This window comes from Vitis riparia, chromosome 17 (genome assembly GCF_004353265.1).
Source record: "Vitis riparia cultivar Riparia Gloire de Montpellier isolate 1030 chromosome 17, EGFV_Vit.rip_1.0, whole genome shotgun sequence".
NCBI lineage: Eukaryota > Viridiplantae > Streptophyta > Magnoliopsida > Vitales > Vitaceae > Vitis > Vitis riparia.
The window spans coordinates 11,720,557-11,741,896 of NC_048447.1; the positions used below are offsets into that span (position 1 = coordinate 11,720,557).

At 36.9% G+C, this 21,340-nt stretch overlaps 1 protein-coding gene across 12 annotated transcripts; it reads left to right on the forward strand.

Moving 5' to 3' along the window:
• The first annotated feature begins 912 nt into the window (after nucleotides 1-912).
• Nucleotides 913-19,788, forward strand: LOC117904911. Of its 12 annotated transcripts, XM_034817731.1 has the most exons (12): nucleotides 914-1,076; nucleotides 10,789-10,852; nucleotides 10,974-11,224; nucleotides 11,433-12,892; nucleotides 12,980-14,065; nucleotides 14,166-14,311; nucleotides 14,659-16,671; nucleotides 16,956-17,004; nucleotides 17,116-17,363; nucleotides 17,489-17,596; nucleotides 18,768-18,981; nucleotides 19,288-19,446. In XM_034817731.1, exons 3-12 carry the CDS (start codon nucleotides 11,032-11,034, stop codon nucleotides 19,411-19,413), a joined length of 5,643 nt encoding a protein of 1,880 aa, XP_034673622.1. In that variant the 5' UTR covers nucleotides 914-1,076; nucleotides 10,789-10,852; nucleotides 10,974-11,031; the 3' UTR covers nucleotides 19,414-19,446. The 12 variants fall into 12 exon arrangements, with proteins under 12 accessions (XP_034673617.1, XP_034673618.1, XP_034673619.1 ...); XM_034817726.1 differs by having other exon boundaries at nucleotides 913-1,076; nucleotides 11,433-14,065; nucleotides 14,187-14,311; XM_034817727.1 differs by having other exon boundaries at nucleotides 913-1,076; nucleotides 10,974-11,176; nucleotides 11,433-14,065.
• Nucleotides 19,789-21,340: the final 1,552 nt, after the last annotated feature.

Below are 21,340 nucleotides of genomic sequence, written 5' to 3' on the forward strand. Positions count from 1 at the left end.
ATATTTTTTAAAAGTCACTATAAACTAGTTTATTTATCATAAATCAATCTATCGCCGACATCATAATGAACATGATATTTTATATAAATCATTGAAGATATTCCAATCCACAAATCTAATTTATATTGTTTAAATCCATGGATATAATTTATAGCATGTTAAACTAGGCTAACACAATAAGAAATTATTGAAACCATTATTTTATTTACATTTCTCCGTAAATGTTGCACGTTTCTATTCAAATGCACTCGATGTCCATTACATACAACTTGTTTGTCTTATAGTTCAAAATTTGTGTTACAGTAGTGACAAATTTAATAAATCACATGCTTAAATTAATATTTCACAAACAAATTTAATTTAATAATTTCTATGATTAAATCAAATTTCATGTCGATTCATATTTTATTTTCTTTCGTATTTATGACTACTCGATTATCAATATCATTTTTATATTGACTATTTATTTCATTTTATAACATAAATACCACAATCTCTATATGCTATTAAGAGACCCACATTTTTTTTTTTCACTCTTGATTAAAATTTTAAGCAGTGTAGAAGTATCTTTAATTTCAAATTAAATTTTATTATACTTATTATACATTGTTTAATACATTTAGTTATCTTTTAATAATAAATTAAAAGGATGGAAAATCCAAACACTGTTCACAGATGAACGGCTGTGATGCTTCCAACTACAAGCCCACTAAAGACAAAGGGACTTTGCCAACGTGGTAGACTTCAATTGGATGGACTACCCAATTCCCCAACTCCGGACCGTAGACAGTCAATCAGATGCCACCTGGAGACGCACCCAGAGCACTTTGAGATCCCCACCCAAACTCCCTCAACCGAACCTGAGCATCAGCCTCGTGCACCCTGAACCTTAGCCTCGGCCCGAACCACAATTTTGCTCTACAGTTCGTTGAAAATTTCGCACTATTTCGATCACTTTATCTTTCTTCAACACCTCTTTCTTTCTCTCTCCTCTCGTTCTCTCTGAGATTCAAACCCTAATCGCAGTGATTTGGAGGATCGATTTCGAGCTTTAATGAAGGTGTCAGAACGCCACTGTAAGTTTGCGCCTCTTTTTTTTTTCTCTCTTTCGAAACCCTAATTTTTCTCTCAGTGACCACCATTTGCATCCAAGGCGAGAATTAGGGTTAGGGTCGGTTGTAGTCCGGATGTATTAGGGTGGGGCAGTTTCATCGGTGCCCGTGTTCGCGCCTTGCATTGTTCAATCATTGGTTCCAAGTTGGGAATTGTGGAATTTGGCTTTCGATCTTGTTCGCGTCGGGCTTGAAATTTGGGTGTTTGGTAATGAATGCCTTCACTTGAGACGATACGCGATTCTTTTAGTCTGTTAGGCCGATGAGAAAATGGAGGAGAAGAAAAGGAAAAAAAAGTTTGGACTTTGGGGTTTATGTCGCCCATGGTTGGTTAGGATGGGAAACACGAGTCAACTAAGCCAAACGGATATATAAATAGTTGAGTTGGGCAGTTGTCTTAAACCGTGTAGAGTGGGTTTTATGTTTCTTTGGGTCCTAAAAGACTAGAAATTCGAGATTCAAAATTGTAGCTTCTTTTATCGTCTTTCGTGACCTCTCCGGCCATGGGCTTAGGTTTTTATGTCAGATTTGTGGCAGCTTATTCATTATATCCATAGAAGCATGTTATTTTTGTTGGCGGCTGTTTGGATTTGCGTGGATTTTGAAGTTCAATTACTTGGGCATGAATGCATTGGTTGCTCTCACATGTGTTTGCTTGAATGTGAGAGAGTATTGGATTCTACTTTATCGCTGCTTCTATTTATATGATCTGGTTTATCTTTAAACATCCTGTCTCTACTTCGTCAATGGAGGCTGATGCTGATGCTACTTTTGTTGTTGTTGTTGTTATTGTTATTATTATAATTATTGATATCATTATTATCATTGCTAATTCTTTACAGCTTTTTAATGCAATATCTGGAATTTTGTTGTTTGAATTGACGTACCTTTGTGACAATTGACACCTGGAATCCAAGTTGCTAACTTACTCAACTTCCATTGGTTAACATTCTATGTTTCTTCTCTGACCCATCCCATCTCCAATTCTTTGCTACTTTTTCTCTTTTTGCATGGACAAATAATGGTATCTAGTCCAAACAAAATAGTATTGCTTGGCGGAAGAAAAGGACTATCAAGATTGAAAGAATAGAGTTCTAAGAAAATTACTTATGAAGTATGCATATGAATCCCAGTTCTAGCATATATAAGTAGAAATTCTAGACAATATAAGTAGAAATTCCAACAAGGACAAATACTTCAAAAAGAAGTTGTTTTCTTATTGTAACAATACAATATTCTAGACATGTTGGGCAAGATGTGTTAAAGATTTTAACATAATTTTTTCCGCATCATTTTTTTCCTGATATGTAAGAAGTAAAGGTTGTATCAGCAGTAAAAGAAAACCAAGAAGCTATACATGATGTATACAAAGAAGCCAAAAGACAAAAAAGAAAAAAAAAAAATGGCATGAAGGCATAAAAACCTATACCTGTGCCCTATCTACAACCCAACTAATTCACAAAATCCAACATTGACAAGGAACAATCCCCTATAGGCACTCTAACCCAATTTCCTATAAAACCAAGAAGCTATACACAAAGTATACAAAGAAGCCAAAAGACAAAAGAAAAGAAAAAAAGAAAAAAAGAAACGGCACGAAGGCACAAAAACCTGTACCTATGCCTTATCTACAACCTAACTAATCCACAAAATCCAATATTGACAAGGAATAATCACCTATAGGCAATCTAACCCAATCCATTTCCACATCATACATATGGCACACCCTGCAATGGGTACATCAGGACACAAATGCTTATGCTTTAATATACCAAAGAACATAGTTATGAGAAAAAACTATGATATGAGAGATGTATCATTAGTGGCGTATAAAATTCAAAGGCATATAATGTATTGTATACTTGTGTACATACACACAACACAGCACAGCTCGGCGGTAATGTCATTTGGCAAGGAACCAGAGGATCAAAGTTCAAGCCTCCCTGGTATTTAAATGGTGTACGGTAGAGAGGAGAGCCCAAGATGCTTGCATTTGCTTCTCTGATTGTTAGGATAAATGTCTCACGTCAAGGTGGATTTCCTGTTATTCAGGAAAAACATAGATGATATGGAACCCGATATAGATGCCAAAAATGAGATGGAAAGGTCCCATGCCTCTCTGTCAAGGTGAGCAGATTTTAAGGTTCATTAAAATCTGCTCTTCCATGTTGAACTTGATCATCTGTATATTCTTTGATAAGTATCCTGTATAAGTTTTAGGTCCTACAATGAAAATAACACTTCAAGCTCAAAATGCATCACACGACTCCATTGATCTATAAAACACCAAAAAGACGTCTTGGATGCCTGAAAAAAATCCAACATCATCATAACCTAAATTTCCTTTATACAAAGCCCCTGCTGACTCAGTTTTCATCAGAATGACCATTTAAATGGTAGTGTCTATCCAAGTTTGCAAGTCCTGAGATAAATTAAGCAAGTAGACATTAACCCTATGTATAAACTATCCCAAAATGAAAGACAGTTGTTGTGAGATACAGCAGAGCTGTAAAGACTCCCAAAGATTACAAACTTCACCATTTTACTAGATTTTCTCACACCAACTCCATCAAACCACACTAATATGCTCTACAAATCTTCTACTGGAATCAGAAATTTTAACAAGAAGGTGCCATTCTGGGGTTCTTGTGAATCCCCATTTGACCACGATGTTCTGAGTTTTCATCCCCAGGCTCACCTTCTGTCAGAATTCTTTTTTCCAGAATAAGAAAGATAAAAATAAAAAGGCCAGAAATTAGGTACTTGGCTGAATTTAACATTTGCAATCTCTTGCCCGTACTTGTAAAAATGTTGAGTTTTCCTGAAAATTAATAAAGAAAATTTATCACTTATTATCTTCATTGTAAATAGCCACATGTAATAACAAGATTTCTTTTGGTTCCCTTTTTGTATACTGGTACATTGTCTTAAACTAATAAGGTTTCTTTTGTTAATTATATACTGGTAAATGGACCTCATCAGAGATAAGTAACCTAGAACCTCCTACCTACCTCCCCAAATTCTTGCCACTTGAGCCATATGTATTGCAAATGACTGGTTATATCTTAGAAGGAAAATTGTTTTGTGATCAATTGCTCTACTGCTTGTTAAATGTGATGGGAAGTGTTATTGGAAAGCCAGACATTTCTGGGAAAGGGGGAAAACTCTCGATGGGTTGTTATTGATGAGTGTTCTGGTTTACAGTGTTACCTTGTTCAGCATTCACAGTGCAGTGAGTCTGTTTTTTCCCCTTGATTGGTAAATTATTTTTTACTTGATCCTGGAACTTCCCATATCTTAACCTCAGCCTCTTACCACTTGAGTCATGCCTCAAAGGCACAGTGACTGAGAGTTTTGAGAAGCTTCAAGAGCACTTTTTTGGAGTGGTTGGGTTGGAGAATTGAAGTACCATCTGGTTTAGTGGGATGGAGAATCAAAGGAAATCCTGTTTATATAAGCTTCTAATAGATCTTTTCTTACCTATCAAAAATAAGCTTCTAGGTAATCATTTTTATCAATGTTTCTAATCCTGTATGGGCATGTTGGAGTATGAGTTAGTGGATAAACTCTATATCCATTGTTCCTTTGCTCTTTTATGTTTTTTTTACCTAGTTAATTTAGCTTGGGCACTTTCTCACTGGGATAAGGATGTTTTTCCTTCTTCCTGAAGGCTAGGGCCAAGATAGATAAAAGTTTGGAACCATTATCTGGGTGCACTGATCTGACCTATTTCAAAGGCATGAAATTGCAGAGTTTCTGATGACATGACATCCACCATGGAGAAAGTGGCTAAGAGTTTTACATTAGTTATGTATTTATTTTTGTATGTGAAATAGAAATACAATGAAGAATGAGCTATTCTTCCTGCCAAGCATCACTAGAAGAGTACAACAAAAGAATAGGAAAAACAGTAGGGAAACCAAGGTCACTAGGTTTCAACATCTAAAATTGTTTCAACTCTGGGAGGCTTGAAATTTGCCAAATCTCTAATGTCCAGGCTCCTTGTCCGCAACAAGCTTATATAGAGATCCAAGCAAATTTTTTCTTTCAATAGGCAAAAATAGTTTTATTAAAAGCATCTAACTAAAAGGTACAACCAAAATACATGGATCCAGGTAAACCTAATACTCTCGAAATATCAATAGTTTGCTTATTGAACCATCTAGCTTCCAAGGAATACGATTTTTCCAAAACATTCAAGCAATAATAATGGTCGAGACTCCTTCCACCACAAAATTGTTATATCTCAAATTCCCAATAACCTTGCCTTCCACAACCCATCCAACAAGTCTAGATCCTAATTTCATTCTTGAACTCAAACCCCATTAACTTGGAGAAAAGCCATCACCACACCACCTCAGTGATCACTAAATGTATCATCAATTCCATCCCACTGACTTACAAAATGATATACATCTAAGTTTAGCTTAAGGCAGCCAAATGAAGGGAGGTTTCTTCTCTGATCAAACTCTATATCTCTTCTGATTAAACTACAAGCCTGACTTATTCCAACATGATTAGACTTACAGGAGTGCCTAGAAATTCTTTTTTAATAAACACATGAACAAAAGTCAGGTAATGGACAGTGCCCCTTAGAGTACTAAGAGACTCCATAAATCTCCACTTATTCTAAAATAGCACGGTATTCCTTTTTGACCAAACCACTTGAGGTATGACAAGCATAGCCACATGTCCAAGCATCCTACCAAGGTATTGCCCTCAAAATCCTTAAAAGCAACGGTCAAATGTCCTGCAACTTCTCTAGGAGGAACATAGCCGAAGCTAGCTAGTCTACATGACTAATGTCATATACCTACAGAAACCGATGATGAAAGAGAAGGTGGTCCACAATTTCCACACTGCCTAAGCAAATAAACATCATTTAAAGAACAAAGCCTTGAAAGACCTCCATTTCTGCAAAATGCCACTGTTATTAACCCTTTTATTGGCCAATAACTATGCATAGCCTTATTTTAGACAGAGATTTAGACTTCTAGATTGGGGAATCATTTTGGATAAAGCTTGGAAGAAATATCTTATGGAGAAAAATTTGCAGGGAATCAAGGACCAACCCTTCACAATGGGAAAGTTGCTGATGAACATAAAGAAGAGACAATACAAGAGAAGAGAAGTCACGGATTGCCAAATCTGATGAGTTATAGTGGAATTGGAAATTGCAGGATGTTGAGGACTAGGAGTCAATAAATATGGAGGTAGGAGAATTTTGATCCATGGCAACACAGTAAGAGTCTAGTTATCCTCTAGGGTTACTTTATGGTGGAATGAGAATCCCATTTCATTTATAGTTCATTCAGACATTTTATGTAATAGCTTGGAATGGGAATGAAATTTTTTTATTCTCATTCCATGTTAGTTCCATGAATTTCATTTTTTCCTCACCCCCTAGTTATTTTCATTCCTCCTCCAAATAGGAAATAACAAAAGACAACAAGCTATTAGAAGTAGGAATAACAAATAAAAGTTCTTATTTTTATTAAAATATATATTTGATGTTATTTTGATTGATGGGAATGATGAAATTTTCTGTTTGGTTGCTAAGAGAATTGAGGAAAAGAATCTGATAAAAAATGAGGAAAAGAAGAGAAAATGAATCTGTATTTATTATCTTTTAAAATTTCATCTTTGGGATTCCATTCATTTCCTTGCGTCCTTTTGGGCTTTTTGTTCAGCGGGTTTTAAGGGCATCCCCCTTAACGTATTACAACTTGATTGGCTAGCAGTGTGGAGATCTAATAGTTCCAATGGGACGACCTAGTGTATTGTTATTTTTTCGTGTTGTTTAGTTTTACTTTTGGCGGGAGGATTCCTCATCCTCCTTTTGTACTTCTTTTTCTATCAATATATTCACGCGTGGTTTCCTATCAAAAAATTATTTTTGTTGCTAATAAATTGGGTAGTTTGTATCTAGTCATGTTTCAAGTAAAGTTGGGTATGAAAAAATATAAGGTTGATGGAATATGTTTTCGAAAACAATTCTCAAAAATAGTTCTTGAGAACCATTCTTAAAAACAATTTTCAATTGTTTTAATTCTGTTTGGGAATTGAAATATGAAAAACAGTATTTTCGTCTTATTCTTCATGAAGGCATTATACAATTATGCATGACGCAAAAGTTTGCAAAGTATTCTTCATCTTTTCAATTGTTGCTTAGACACCCTGTAAAAAACAAATGAAAGCACCTCAAATTTGTTCTAAAAATTACTTGTTTTAGAAAAAAATTTGATCAAAAGTTTGCTAAATGTATTTTTTAAGTTAGAAAATGCTTTTTGTATTAAGGAATAGAAAACTGTTTTTAAGAACAATTACTGAACAGACCCATAGTTTTTTTTTTTTTTTTCCAGGTAAGTTTCAAGAAAGTGGAGGAAAGGATCAAAAATATTTTTATTTTTGAATTCATGTTTTGCATTCCTTGTTTAATGGAAAAGTGCAAATTTTTGTTTATTTGCCTAGAAAAAGAAGAAAAGAAAGAGAGAAATATTTTTAATACCTTTTTTTGTTGATAAGAAATGAAGATTTTCTATTTGGTTGGAAAAGTGAGGTAAATATGAAAAAAATGTTACTATTAGAATTATCTTTATTTTTAATTTCATTTATGCCACATTGCAAAACATTAAAATGAAAATAAGAAGTTACTCGTACTCTTTGATTATTGACCTATTCATAGGAATGAAATTTGAATAACTCATTCCCATTCTCCAAGGGGAGGAATTGGAAAAATATAGGGATTCCAATCCCCCATTATGGCCAGCCAAATGGGGCATTGGTGTTTTTTTTTTTGTTTTAGTGGTTAGAAACTTGCCCCTAGTACAAATTCTTGGCCACCTATCTCTATATGCATCTTGCGTGTTCCCTTCTTTAGCTTCCAATAATTATCTTTATTCATTTGTTTATAAAGCTGAAAAGATTATTTTGTCATGACATTGAGTGGCTTTAGATGTTGGAATAAAAAATTCCCAGAAGAAAAGGGAAAAAAAAAGAAAAGAAAGAGTGAGGTTAGAGCTTTGTCATTCTTGGTAATGTGAAAGGGTCCTTTTTGTAAGTGGAATTTGAGGCTTGGAAAAGAGCCAAGTTGTTTTGCCATGTTGAGAGACGTGATTCCTTCAATATTTCTCCTTCTTAAACCTAGGCAGGTCGGTTTTGAAGGGAAAAGGATAAAATCACTGTTAATATTTCTTATCCTTTGTTTGAAGTTGCTACCATAATAGGATTTGGATGATGGTCTTGGAAAGATGTCATAAGTTTCATAGGGATGTCATATATAGAGGAAGATAAAATGACTTAATTTGTGAAATTGGTTAAGATGATTTTTGGCTTGCTTAAAAGTTTGTCTGTCTTATGGGTGGACATGCACTTGTGGAGCAGCATCTCAGACACTCTGGGGTCCTGGGAGTTTGATAAGTATGTTATGTAAAGAGAAGCAATGCTTTAAAAACCAGATCAAACTGGCCGGCCAAATTGGTCCGATCATCTGTGGGTTGGTCCTTTCTATTTGGTCCGCCTAATCACCCTGGTTTTGGATTAAAACAATGCTGAACCAGCTGGGGGCTGGCTGACCTTATCAGGTTTTTCTTCCAAAGCCAGATCCCCTCCAATTTTAAGGAATGCATGCTTGAGGCCGTGCTTAAACTGAAGCCCTTTTGCAAAAAAATTTCCTTAACAGCCAGCATCAACATTGCCTTTTTGATAAAAAAGATGGTCGTAACCAATATAGACCTTTTGAAGATTAAAATACTCATGTTGTTGTTAGATGATATATGTAAAGATAATATAAATAAAAAAAATTTAGTAATTTTTAAGATAGTAGAATAGCAAAATATATGATTGTTGAAATGGAGTTGAGGTTAAATAATACAATTTTATTTCATTTTTAGATATGTTTTCTAATGTTTTCAGAATTGGACCAGTTATTAAATGAGAAAAGTTATTGGGTCACGATTTATTGGTCTGATGTGTGGGTCAACTGTGGTCATATTATGATGTCAGCATGACTTCATAAATGTATAATTTATATATTATTTGGCTGTAAAATAAATTAACAAAAGATCAGGTGGTCTACTTTGTCATTCCTTTGATTCTATATTGAAGCCCCACAGTTCAATTCCTTTCCATGCAATGCTAATTGTTTCAGCCCACAAGAGGGATCCCACATCAGAAAGTGATGAACACAATTACATGTTTAAATTCCTTGCCTCTCCTAACAGTGGATCAAGCTGTTACCCCTGGGCTAGCGAAGAAACTTAGCCTTCAGCCCAACAACATTTTGGGCCAAAAATATGATCCTGCTGGTTTTGTTAAAACTGTCTGGTTCATAAGGTCAGCCAGTTCAACTGGCCAGGTCACCAGTTCATCAATTTGATGAGAAAAGCAGTCCAATATGGAGACTAAACCTGAAAAAGGACCAATTGGCAGTTGAACCGGTCCCATCGGTTGGTCCAGTTTTCAAATCATTGATATTTTCTTAACTTTAAAATGTTATACTTATATATATATATATATATATATATATATATATAATAAAATAAAATAAATTCAAAATATTAATGCATTATATTTTATCTTTATTATAATTTAATCCATTGATATTAAAAACAGAAAATGAAGTATCTTTACTTTTTAACTATATATATTTAATTTTTTAAACTAATATTAACAATATATAAGTTATATATTTATGATGTTATGCTGACATTTGATTTGACCATGGTTGAACCACTGGTTTGACTAGTGAATCATGACTTGGTAACTTTACGGTTCAATGATTGGTTCAGTTATGAAAACATTAAAGAGGAGTAGTGAAGCCCTTGAGACTTTAAGTGGCAAGGTGTTGAAGTGGGGATGTGGGATGTTCCAAATTTGAGTTTCAGCATGAATCCCACCAAAAGAGAAGAAAAAATCACCTATCAAAGGAAAACAAAAATGAGGTGGAGACTGAATGCATGTAAGCTGATGATATTATGACATATTGGAAGATGATAAAGTTGGGTTTGGAAAAATGGAAAGCATGCTAAAAAAAATCATTTTACCCTGTCAAGCCTGCTGTACTTATAGAGCCACAAGATCACTTGCATAAAAGATTGCCCAAGGCAACAATTTAAGTTGCAGTCCCAGCCTTCCAGTTTTGTGCTAAAGCTATATAATGAGATTTGTAACTTCCAGTGTTTCTATTTTACTGATCCAATAGTGTTAGCCAGGAATTAGAGACCAGAGTACTATGTATCAAAGGAAGCCTTGCCAAAAGCGAGGGGAAAAAGGCATGTGCACATTTTTTGGTGGGAAAAAGAAGAGGGGGTTGGGGGATTGTCGAGGGGGGTGTTGGTTTACCCTATCATCCAGCTCTAAAAGACTTTCACGTGCCTAGGTGCTCCCTTTAGCATCTATTCCAAAAATATTGATGAGGTCATATTGTGAACTCAAAAGTTTTGTATGAAGGATTTACTGGTTGAAAAAAAAAAATCAAAAATAAAAATGAGCATAAAAGTGGCAAAATTTTCTCCCTTTTCATGTCAGTCCAATTTTTCAATGAAGGTAGAATAAAATATCACTGCACTCCAGTGGCTTGATATGACTTTTTGTTTATAAATATATTGGTTACCGTATAGACATTGTTTATCACCCTATCTAGTTTTTATTGATACAGTGAACTGATTACATTCAGGATGATTTATTTTGAGGGCTGGCAATATGGGAGTTGGACTGACACTTAAATGTACAGAAAAGAGGTGTGCCTTAGAACATGATTGTATTTATATTAAAATCACATGCTAGTTGAACTTCACATAAGTTGTGCCTGATGGAACTGGAAAACGTGGAAGTTTTTGAATTTTATTATCTCTGTTTTAGGTAGTCTTTTTTTCTTCACAAAGTCCTAGCTGCTGGAAATCTGCGGGCTAGATTATCTATGCCTGGCAACGAAGTTGGAGATAGGGTCCACAATTTTTTTGGGCAAGACAACTTGTCTCAGGGCCAGCATCATTCACAGGCTGTAGACGGGAATTGGCCGGGTCTAAATAACAATCTTTGGGTGGGAAACCAGAGACAGATTGGTACGCTTCCAACTTCCAATCCCAAGAATTACAGTGTACAACAACCAGGTATCAATCATTGGATGTCTTAATTGGTCGGTTTCTAATGGTTTGTAATATTTCCATAAAGCATCCCATTGCAAATGAGCTATTTTGCTTTCCTCATTATTGAGACTAAAGGTCTCATGGTTTTGCAATGTATATTTGCAGTGTTTTTTGAATTCTGATTCTCTGAAGCTGCGTTTTAAGAATTGCTTCCTTTTACTTTTGGCAACAGCAGATTCTGAGAGAGGACATGGCAGTCAGTCTTCTCGAGTCCCACATGGCTTGAACTTTACACAATCAACTCTGAGGCCTGACATTGTCAAAAATCAGTCTCAGAATCAACAGCTGAATCTGAATGGCTATATGCATGGTCATACTGGTTTTCAGACAAGGCAGAATGAAGCAAACCTTTTGGGAGTGGATACAGAATCTGATCGGCATAGCCTAACATCGAGAGGCTTATCTAGTTTTGAATCACAGCGAGGGAATGGTCCTGAACATCATAGGAAAAATTCAGTAATGATGGAAACTACCGAATCTCCTGTTAATTTTGATTTTCTTGGTGGTCAGCCACAGATGGGTGGCCAGCAATCAGGCATGCTGCAATCTTTGGCAAGGCAACAATCTGGGTTTAATGACATGCAGATTCTCCAGCAACAAGTGATGCTCAAACAAATGCAAGAACTTCAGAGACAGCAACAAATTCAGCAACAAGAAACAAGGCAACACAATTCCATAAATCAAATTCCCTCCTTTTCTAACCAGGCTCCTGGGAACCATTCACCTGCCATGATTAATGGAGCTCCCATCCATGATGCATCTAATTATTCATGGCACCCTGAGTTTATGTCAGGAAACACAAACTGGATCCAGCGTGGTGCATCACCTGTAATCCAGGGATCCTCTAATGGACTCATGTTTTCCCCTGATCAAGGTCAGGCACTCCGCATGATGGGTTTGGCTCCTCAACAGGGTGATCAGTCTTTGTATGGGGTTCCTGTTTCTAACACAAGAGGTACTTCGAGCCAATATTCTCATATGCAAGTGGATAGGGCAGCAATGCAGCAGACTCCATCTGGCAGTAATTCATTTCCAAGCAATCAATATACTGCATTCCCAGATCAACCTAGCTTGCAGGATGGTAATTTGGTTTCTAAGCAGGGTTTTCCAGTGAAAAAATTGTTTGGGCAGGCTCCTGGTCAAAATTTAAGTGGTGGTGTTGTTTTGGAAAATTTGCAGCAATTGAACTCCCAGCAAAGAAATGCACCTTTGCAGGAATTTCATGGAAGGCAAAATCTTGCTGGTTCATCCGAAACATTACAAGAGAAAACAGTGATGCCGGTTGCTCGTGCTCAGAGTTCAGCTGGCCTTGATCCAACTGAAGAAAAGTTTTTGTATGGTACTGATGACAGTATTTGGGATGTCTTTGGCAAGGGCTCCAATATGGGTACAGGAGGCCATAATCAGCTGGATGGTACAGACATTGGAGGAGCATTTCCTTCCATGCAGAGTGGAAGTTGGAGTGCTCTTATGCAGTCCGCTGTAGCAGAAACTTCTAGTAATGATATAGGGCTACAGGAAGAGTGGAGTGGGCCGATTTTTCAGAGCATTGAACCTCCAACTGGGAACCCTCAGCCAGCGACATACAGTGATGGAGGCAAAAAGCAAACAGTTTGGGCTGATAACTTGCAGGTTGCCTCTTCATTAAGTTCTAAACCTTTTAGTTTACCTAATGATGTCAATATGACTACTAATTATAGTAGCTTCCCTGGATTTCAGCAATCTGGACTCAAATTTTCAAATGAAGAGAGTGAGAGGTTGCAGATGAATTCTTCTCACAGATCCATACAGCATTCTTCTGAAGAAGGAAGCAAGTGGCTAGATCGCAACCCTCCACAAAAGACAGTTGGTGAAGGGAATCAAAATTATGGAAGTGCCACCCGTTCTTCTGATGCAGGTCCAAACTTGAAGAGCATTTCAGGACCTTGGGTCCATCAACAGAGCATATCCTCTTACAGCACTGGTGGCCAACCCAGCAATAAACCAAATGGTTGGAATTTTATTGAGTCTGGAGCACCTGGTGGGGATGCTACAATGAGAGCTCATGAAAATGAAAACTTATTGCACCATTCTCAGAGTAATGATCTTAACAGAGCCATGCATGGTTCTGGTACATGGAAAGCTGATTCCCTTCCTGATTCAACAGTTGAATTGGACCATGTAAAGTGTGGCACTGGAAGTTCACAGGTCAATAGAGAAGATTCCAATCGTAATAATGTTGCTGCAATACCAAATTTTAGTTCTGGAAAGACCAGCCAGGAAACTAGCCAACAGCTTCCAAATAGTCAACATGATTATTGGAAAAATGTTGCTTCTCCTGTGAACTCTAAAGGAAATGAAGGCTTGGGGAAACACCAGCATCATCTAAATAAGGGCCCTCAGGTTTTGGAGTCATCAGTGAATAGCTCTACCAAGGGAGCAGTTGAAATGCATGAGATGGAGAACTGTGATAAAAAAGAGAACTCCAGTGATGGCTATCGCTCTAACTTATCCCATCGTGCTTCCTCTGGTGGTTTGAGAGAAAATGTTTGGTTAGATGCAAGTGACTCACGTTCTTTGCCAGGCGCCAAACAAAAGTTGTCTGGTCAGGTTGGTAGAAAAACCTCGGGGTCTCGCCGATTTCAGTATCATCCAATGGGAAATTTGGAAGTGGATATAGAACCGTCTTATGAAGCAAAACATGTTTCACACGCACAGGCCATGTCTCAGCAGGTTTCCCGGGGATTAAAAAGTCATGAACAAGGATTTTCTGGACCATCTAAATTTTCTGGTCATGTTCCTAAAGATTCGAATGAAATGGAAAAGGTGATTGCTAAGATTTGCTATATTAGATGAAAGTTGCTGGTGTTATTATCTTTTCAAGTTCTATTAAACTCAGAAAATATTGATGTTCTTCTATTAACAGGGTCCATCGCCTGAATTTCAGGGAGACACAAGAGGAGTAGATGAGGTACCTTCTAGAGGAATATTTCCTGGTTCTATGCCTAATATGTCTGCTCCTCCTGACAGATCAGTTGGTATCTATATCCAAAACAAGACTGCTCAATCAAGGTAGTTGATTATTAGACCTTTTGTTGCCAACCTTATTTTCCCCCCTTTTTGCTTGGCTTATTTTGTTGGTTATCCTTTGCTGTTCCCATCTAATTATGGTAGTTCTACTACTGCTTAATTATGCTTGTGAATGTCTAATATAATTCTTTTGTTGTGTATAAATTTGAGATATTTTGATTATCTGACTCATTTTTTTATTATTAATTTCAAAGCTGACTATTACTAAGTCTAGTGTCTAACTTCTTTATAGAATTGAATTTTTATTTTCCTCTCCAATTGGTTCTTTTTATATGATCACCTGCATGAGTTGAGTTGAGTTGTAGCCTTGACTGTTTCTTTAATTGCAGTCAAAATATGCTTGAACTTCTTCACAAGGTGGATCAATCAAGGGATCGAGGCACAGCAGCTCAGTTCAGTTCTTCAGAGCGGAATTCACTATCTGAGATGCCAGAACCAGAAACTTCTGATGGGTCTGTAGGTCACCTTCAGCGAAATCAGTCCTCTGCTTCTCAGGGTTTTGGTTTGCAACTGGCCCCTCCTTCTCAGCGATTGCCTGTTCCAAACCGTTCCTTGGTTTCTCAGAGCTCCTCACAGACAGTTAATTTGCTCAACTCGCATACCTCTCCTGAGATAGGAGATAAGAGTCGTGCATGGTTGGCATCCACTGCTTCTGTTCAGTCTTTGCCTCCTTCCCGTGAAGCATCTCAGGGAGAGTTGAGAAATAATAGATCTGTTACTCAAGGACAAACTGGAAAGGAAGCCCCACAGCCTAACATTGGAGGAAGCTTTTCTACTGCTTTTACACCTGGCTTCCCTTATTCTAGGAGTCCGCTTCAGAATCAGCATATGACTGTTGCAAGTGGGCAAGTTACATCTGATCAATCTGTCAATGCATCTTTTGATAGGTTTGCTGCCTGTTCTAGAAAGGTTGATGACTCTTATGATAGAATTCCAACTAGTCAATCTGCAACTGCACCATTATCTGATTTAGCTGCCAATGCACCATATAACAACATTGCTTCCATGTCAGACATGTCCCGCCTGAGTAGTAGCAACCAATTGCATGTGAGAGGTTCCACCCAACAGACCCCTGTGTTGGAGGCTGTGCCTGTTTCACGGCCTTCTTTTTCATCTGGCACATCCCATCAGGATGGTTTTTCAAAGGTACCTAATGTATGGACCAATGTTTCAACTCAACAATGTTTACCAGGTGTTGAAGCTCACAAGGCGCCTTCCAATGTATTTAAATCCCATTTTAAATCAACCAGTAATTCAGAAACAACTTCCTCCACATCACAGAAGCTGGATGATCAAGATGCCCACAAAGGAGGGAGTGGCCCATCTGAGTTTGGAGTATATTCTTTGAAAGATCAAGCCTTTGGTTCTGTGGAAGAGCAGCCAGTGAAAGACAGCCCCTGGAAGCAAGTGTCATCTGAGAACATTGACCCAGTCCAAAAGCCAATGCATGGTTCACAAGGAAAAGAATCTGTTGGTAATCATCTTTCTGCTGCATCTCCTTCAAACCCTGCTGCCACCCAAAGAGATATTGAAGCTTTTGGCCGTTCTTTGAAACCAAATAATAGTTTGAATCAGAATTTCTCATTGTTGCATCAGATGCATGCCATGAAGGGTACTGAGATTGATCCTGGTAATAGGGGCTTGAAGAGATTTAAAGGACTGGATTGCAGTCTGGACTCTCAGGGAGCTCCTAAGGCAGGACAACAGTTGGCATATGGCTACAATACAGTGGCCAGGGATGCATCAGTTAATCATACCTCAGTTCCATCTGAAGATCCTAAGATACTAAGTTTTTCATCAGAGCAAATGGATAATCGAAATAGAAATGCATCTTCTCAAGTTTTGCCTGGAAGCATACCTTCCCAGGATATGCTTGTGTTTGGACGAAATGATTCTCAAAATTACTCCAGTGGTAATAATTCAGTTTCTTCTAGAGCCGAGCATTCTCAGATTAGTCCCCAGATGGCACCTTCCTGGTTTGATCAATATGGAACCTTTAAAAATGGGCAGATGTTCCCTATGTATGACGCGCATAAAACCACCACTATGAGGACTGTGGAGCAGCCATTTATTGTTGGTAAATCTTCTGATAGTTTGCACACACGGAATTCAATGGACCAAGTAAATGGTGCTTTTGATACCAGTCAGGTTGCTAATGTCCAGCATAGTTCTACCCCCATCTCAATGGCAAGTGATCATCTCTCTGCCCCTCTTTCATTGCCTCCAAATGTCACTGATCAAAGTTTGGTGGTTGTGAGGCCAAAGAAGCGTAAGAGTGCTACATGTGAGCTTCTACCATGGCATAAAGAGGTGACTCAGTTCCGTAGGCTTCAGAAGAACAGGTAGTTTTCACAGACTGCAATATTCTTAAATGTTTTATCTCTACTCTTTTTCTAGCGCAGATTTGTTTTTTTTTTTGTTTTTTTCTTTTGTTCATGTTCTTTTCCAACTTAGATTGTGAATCATAGTTGGTTTGCTATTGTTATTTTGCGAATGCACATGGTGGTCTCTTTTTCTTTGACTATCATTGTATTAACCAACCAAATTTCTTGATTTATTTTGCATTGTATTTTTTTAAGCCAAGTTTACTGTTTTTTTAATTTGTGCAATGTTCTATTATTTTCAGCATGGCAGAACTAGACTGGGCTCAAGCAACAAATCGATTGATTGATAGGGTATGTTTATAGTTGAGCTGGTTTGACCCACTGTAGTCTTTTTTAATGTTTTTCCTTTAGATTTCTCAAAGTTCTCCCCTAGTTATTATTTTAGCTTGCATGTGATGACAGGTGGAAGATGAAGCTGAAATTATTGAAGATGGTTTTCCATTTCTTAGACCGAAGAGAAGGCTTATTTTGACAACACAGCTTATGCAGCAATTGCTTCGCCCCCCTCCAGCTGCAATTCTCTCAGTGGATGCCAGTTCAAATTGTGAGAGTGTGGTCTACTCTGTTGCTAGATTAACATTAGGGGATGCATGCAGCTTTTTGTCTGTCTCAGGAAGTGATTCGTCTATGTCTCTGGAGAGTGGAAACCTGTAAGAATTTCTCCTGAACTTATAATTGTTTACTGTGCTCATCCTGGATACATCTTATCTATTTTTAGTCCAAGCAATTTATTATGTTTGATAGTAATGAGTTCTATAAAAAAATGCTTTTTTAGCCTGGCTGAGAAGCACAAGACATCTGAGAAAATTGGTGATCAGTACTTCACAAAAGTAATGGAAGACTTCATTAGTAGAGCAAGAAAGCTGGAAAATGATTTGTTCAGGTAACTCTTGGTTTCTTACTTCTGTCACTTTTGTTTTGTTTTTGAGAATGAATACATATCCCATCTGTCTCCAGTAATGCTACAGTGTATCCAACCTTTATCAAACTGGCACCTGTGTCAGCTCTTATTTGACACTGTATAATATTTCTAGGTATTTCAGTCATATGGCTCTTTAGTTAAAGCATAATGGCAAGGATATTTTTGGCTACCCAAAGTGTGGTTAGGATTAAGGTTAAGGCTTTGTTTGATGAGCATTGTCTTTTTCCTCTATAGTCCTACATGGCATTTTTCTTTGGTGCTTCATGAGTAGAGAGATTGAGGGTTATTGCCTACAGAATTTATATTTTGGTGAGTAAAGGCTGCAAAGCTTAGGGATGCTTCTTGCACGCTATACTGCTGAAGGAAAATTATGTAATAAGAAAACGGGTATATTTTATGGTTCTTATTATTGCGTATCTTTGTCTTCTCGATGCTTGGGGATTCAAACTGGGGAAATTAGTTTTACCATATCCCAGGAATCACAATTCCTGCATGTCAATTCCCATGAAATGCCAGATCTAATTCTCTCCTTGAGTAGGTAAGAATTTCCAATTCTTGTTTCTCTTGGCTCCTGGGATAAAATTTGTAAAATGTGACTAATTTTTACCAAAAATGGTTAGTTGACATAGGGAGGCATCGTTCCCTTATGTGAAAAATTAATATAATGGAGTCAACACTTGTTTTTAAGCTTAAAGGTGTAAGGAACCAAGTGGAGTTCTCTCAGCTCTCCAGAATTGTAACTCGGCAAAGATGGGACCATGAGATATGGGTGATTAGGAGGGCTAGGGAAGATGGTTGTAGAAGCTGATTGCCTTCAAGAAAAATATTGTAATACTCTCTTTACATGTTCAAATTCTTAAGTGAAACAATTGGACTTGTCTAGTTTCTTTAGTATGGTTGAGGAGATGCAAACTACTGCCGAGTTCTTGTTGTAGTGCAATTAATGCATGTTGGGATTTTTTTTTTTGTTTATCTGTTTGTTTGTTTGTTGCTGTTTTTGTTTTGGTTGTTCTGTTTTGGGTGCCCAGGTGGTGCACTATGGGGTGGGTTTGGTTTTTCTCTTCCTGAGCTTCATATATGATAGATTGTAACGTCTCCCTCTCTCTCATTATTCTTTCATGTAATGATGCAGATTGGACAATAGAGCCTCAGTCTTGGACTTGAGAGTGGATTGCCAAGATCTAGAGAAGTTTTCTGTCATCAACCGTTTTGCTAAGTTCCATAGCCGGGGGCAAGCTGACGGGCCTGAGACCTCGTCCTCCTCTGATGCAACTGCAAATGCTCAGAAAACCTGCCCTCAGAGATATGTCACCGCACTCCCAATGCCTAGGAACCTCCCTGACAGGGTACAATGTCTTTCACTTTGATCATTAATTAATTGATTTTTCTCCCTCTTGGTCAATTTTCTCGACATATATCCCTCCTGCTTCTCTGGTTTACTTTCTTCCTATTTATATGCTGGCACTTGCTCTGCCACAACCTTAGGAATGGGAATGCGGGAGAAGAATGGATGCTAGATCTGTCTCCTTAAAAGCAGTGGAGGCTCTTTGATCTTTTCAATCTTACTAGGCCCATGATGTCATTCTTGAGAAATATAAATTGGTCTTTGTATATCTCTGTGAAAGTTAAAATAGAAACTTTGGCTGGCCCAGTCATTTTTTTTTTACAGGAAATGGGGAGAATACAAGTGCAGCCTGGTTTTTCTCAAGTCTTCACTGTTAGTTGGCCAATATCCCCAAATGTCTATCCATATAAAATATTTATTCTCCTTCCTCTGACTTCAAATCAGATTCTTTGACAACCAGTTATTATGGCTTCATGGGGCCGGGTTGATGTCTTCAACCCCCACCCCCTCCCCTCCCCTCCCCTCCCCTCCCCTCCCCTCCCCTCCCCTTCCCTTCTACTGGATTCATAGCTTAAAACTGTTGAATTTCCTGCAATTTTCATAGCTCAAGGTTGGATAACTAGTTATGGAGTACTAGATGGTTGAATTTCACTTTTTTTTTTTTTTCCTTCGTGTAAATATTTATTTTCTGAACTTTATCCTAAACGATAAAAATGTCCCCAGTGGCTGCGATTACTAGATCATTCTTGAAAGTGACAGTTGTATCCCCAGTGATCACCGACATCAATAGAAGAAAATTTATCTTAAAGCTCTGCTGTCAAAATTTGTATACGAGGAATGGATTGACAACACCACCACATCTTGTAAGTAATCAAGTCAAGAACATTTGAATTGCCTGCATGGGGTCAATTATTTTCAAACCCTTGCGTTCGGTATTGTTCCAAGAATAGAAAAAAGTTTCCTTTTTCTAGTAAGCAAAAATTGACATTGGTAGGTTCAATAAAGGATGAATATTGCACATGATGACATGTGGCAAACAACTTTAAAGGACGCATGGGTTCAACGAGTCTTAATAACAAATGATAGCTAACCCTTGATTATCAACCATTCACCTTCAAGGCTAATAATGAAAACAAGTCAACTTGAAAATAAGTTATCCATAGCGTTTGATTAAACTCTGTTATAAGAACATGCTTATTGGACCAAACTGAACACATGGGGTGCTCCTTGAAGCATGAGCTTAAACTCTATATCACTTTTGGGCTACAAGAGCTTAAATTGTAAATGAGAGAAAAAAATTGTTGTATTGAGAAACTAAGAAGGCAATCTTGGTAAGAAAACAAAAAATTGTTCATTGCTTGACATACTCAATTGTGTACGTGAATATGTTTTTGAAGAAAGGTTTGTAGAGGGCTAGATTTTATTGACTCATCAATTCTCATGTGTTAATAGCAAGATACTTTATGACATCATATTTTACTATATATATATATATATATATATATATATATATATATGATTCATACTTCAAATAAAATAACGACACATATCACATCACGCCCACATAAAGCAATATTGGTCTTTCAATGAAATAAAAATAAATAAATTAAATTTGATAATTAAAAATTTTAATTTTAGATAGTTATAATGAAAATAATTATCACAATAATAATAATTATTTATAAAAATTTAAAAATTAAAAGAATGATATTGACGATTTTAAGAAACTCATTCAAAATCAAATTCAAAACATTTTTAATAGAAATCAAACATTTACATCCTTCGTCAATGCTATTTAAGTTGGTTCTTAACTCAAATCAAGGACCAAGTCAAGTCAAGTCAAGACCTAACTTAAGTCGAATAGAAGTTTAAGCATTTATGATCTTGGTTAACAAAACTTAAGTAGAGCTAGGCCTAAACCATGCCAAGGTTGAGCCAAGTCAAAGCTCAAATACTACCAAAGTTGGAGTTAGGCTAAGGTTTAAATCAAGTCATAACATAAGTTTATTAAGACCCAAATAAAGTTAAAAGCTCAAGCTATACCAAGGTGCAAACAGGTCAAAGCTTAAGATCACCAATGCCTAATACATGCCAAAGCATGTTATTTAAAGACAAAAGTTAAGGCTTAATACACACTAAGAATCAAGCCATGTTAAAGTCTAAATCAAGTTAAAGCTTATATCAAAGATTAAATTAAGCTCTAGTTTGCGACATCAAATCTTGAACAACTCTTCATTTGAGATTAAGGTTTTTCAAGTCCTTAATTAACAATTATGATAGAAGAATAAGAGAATAACATAAAGATTGTACTTACATTTCTATAGAATAATACAAATTTCAATTTGTTCATTGAAAAAATA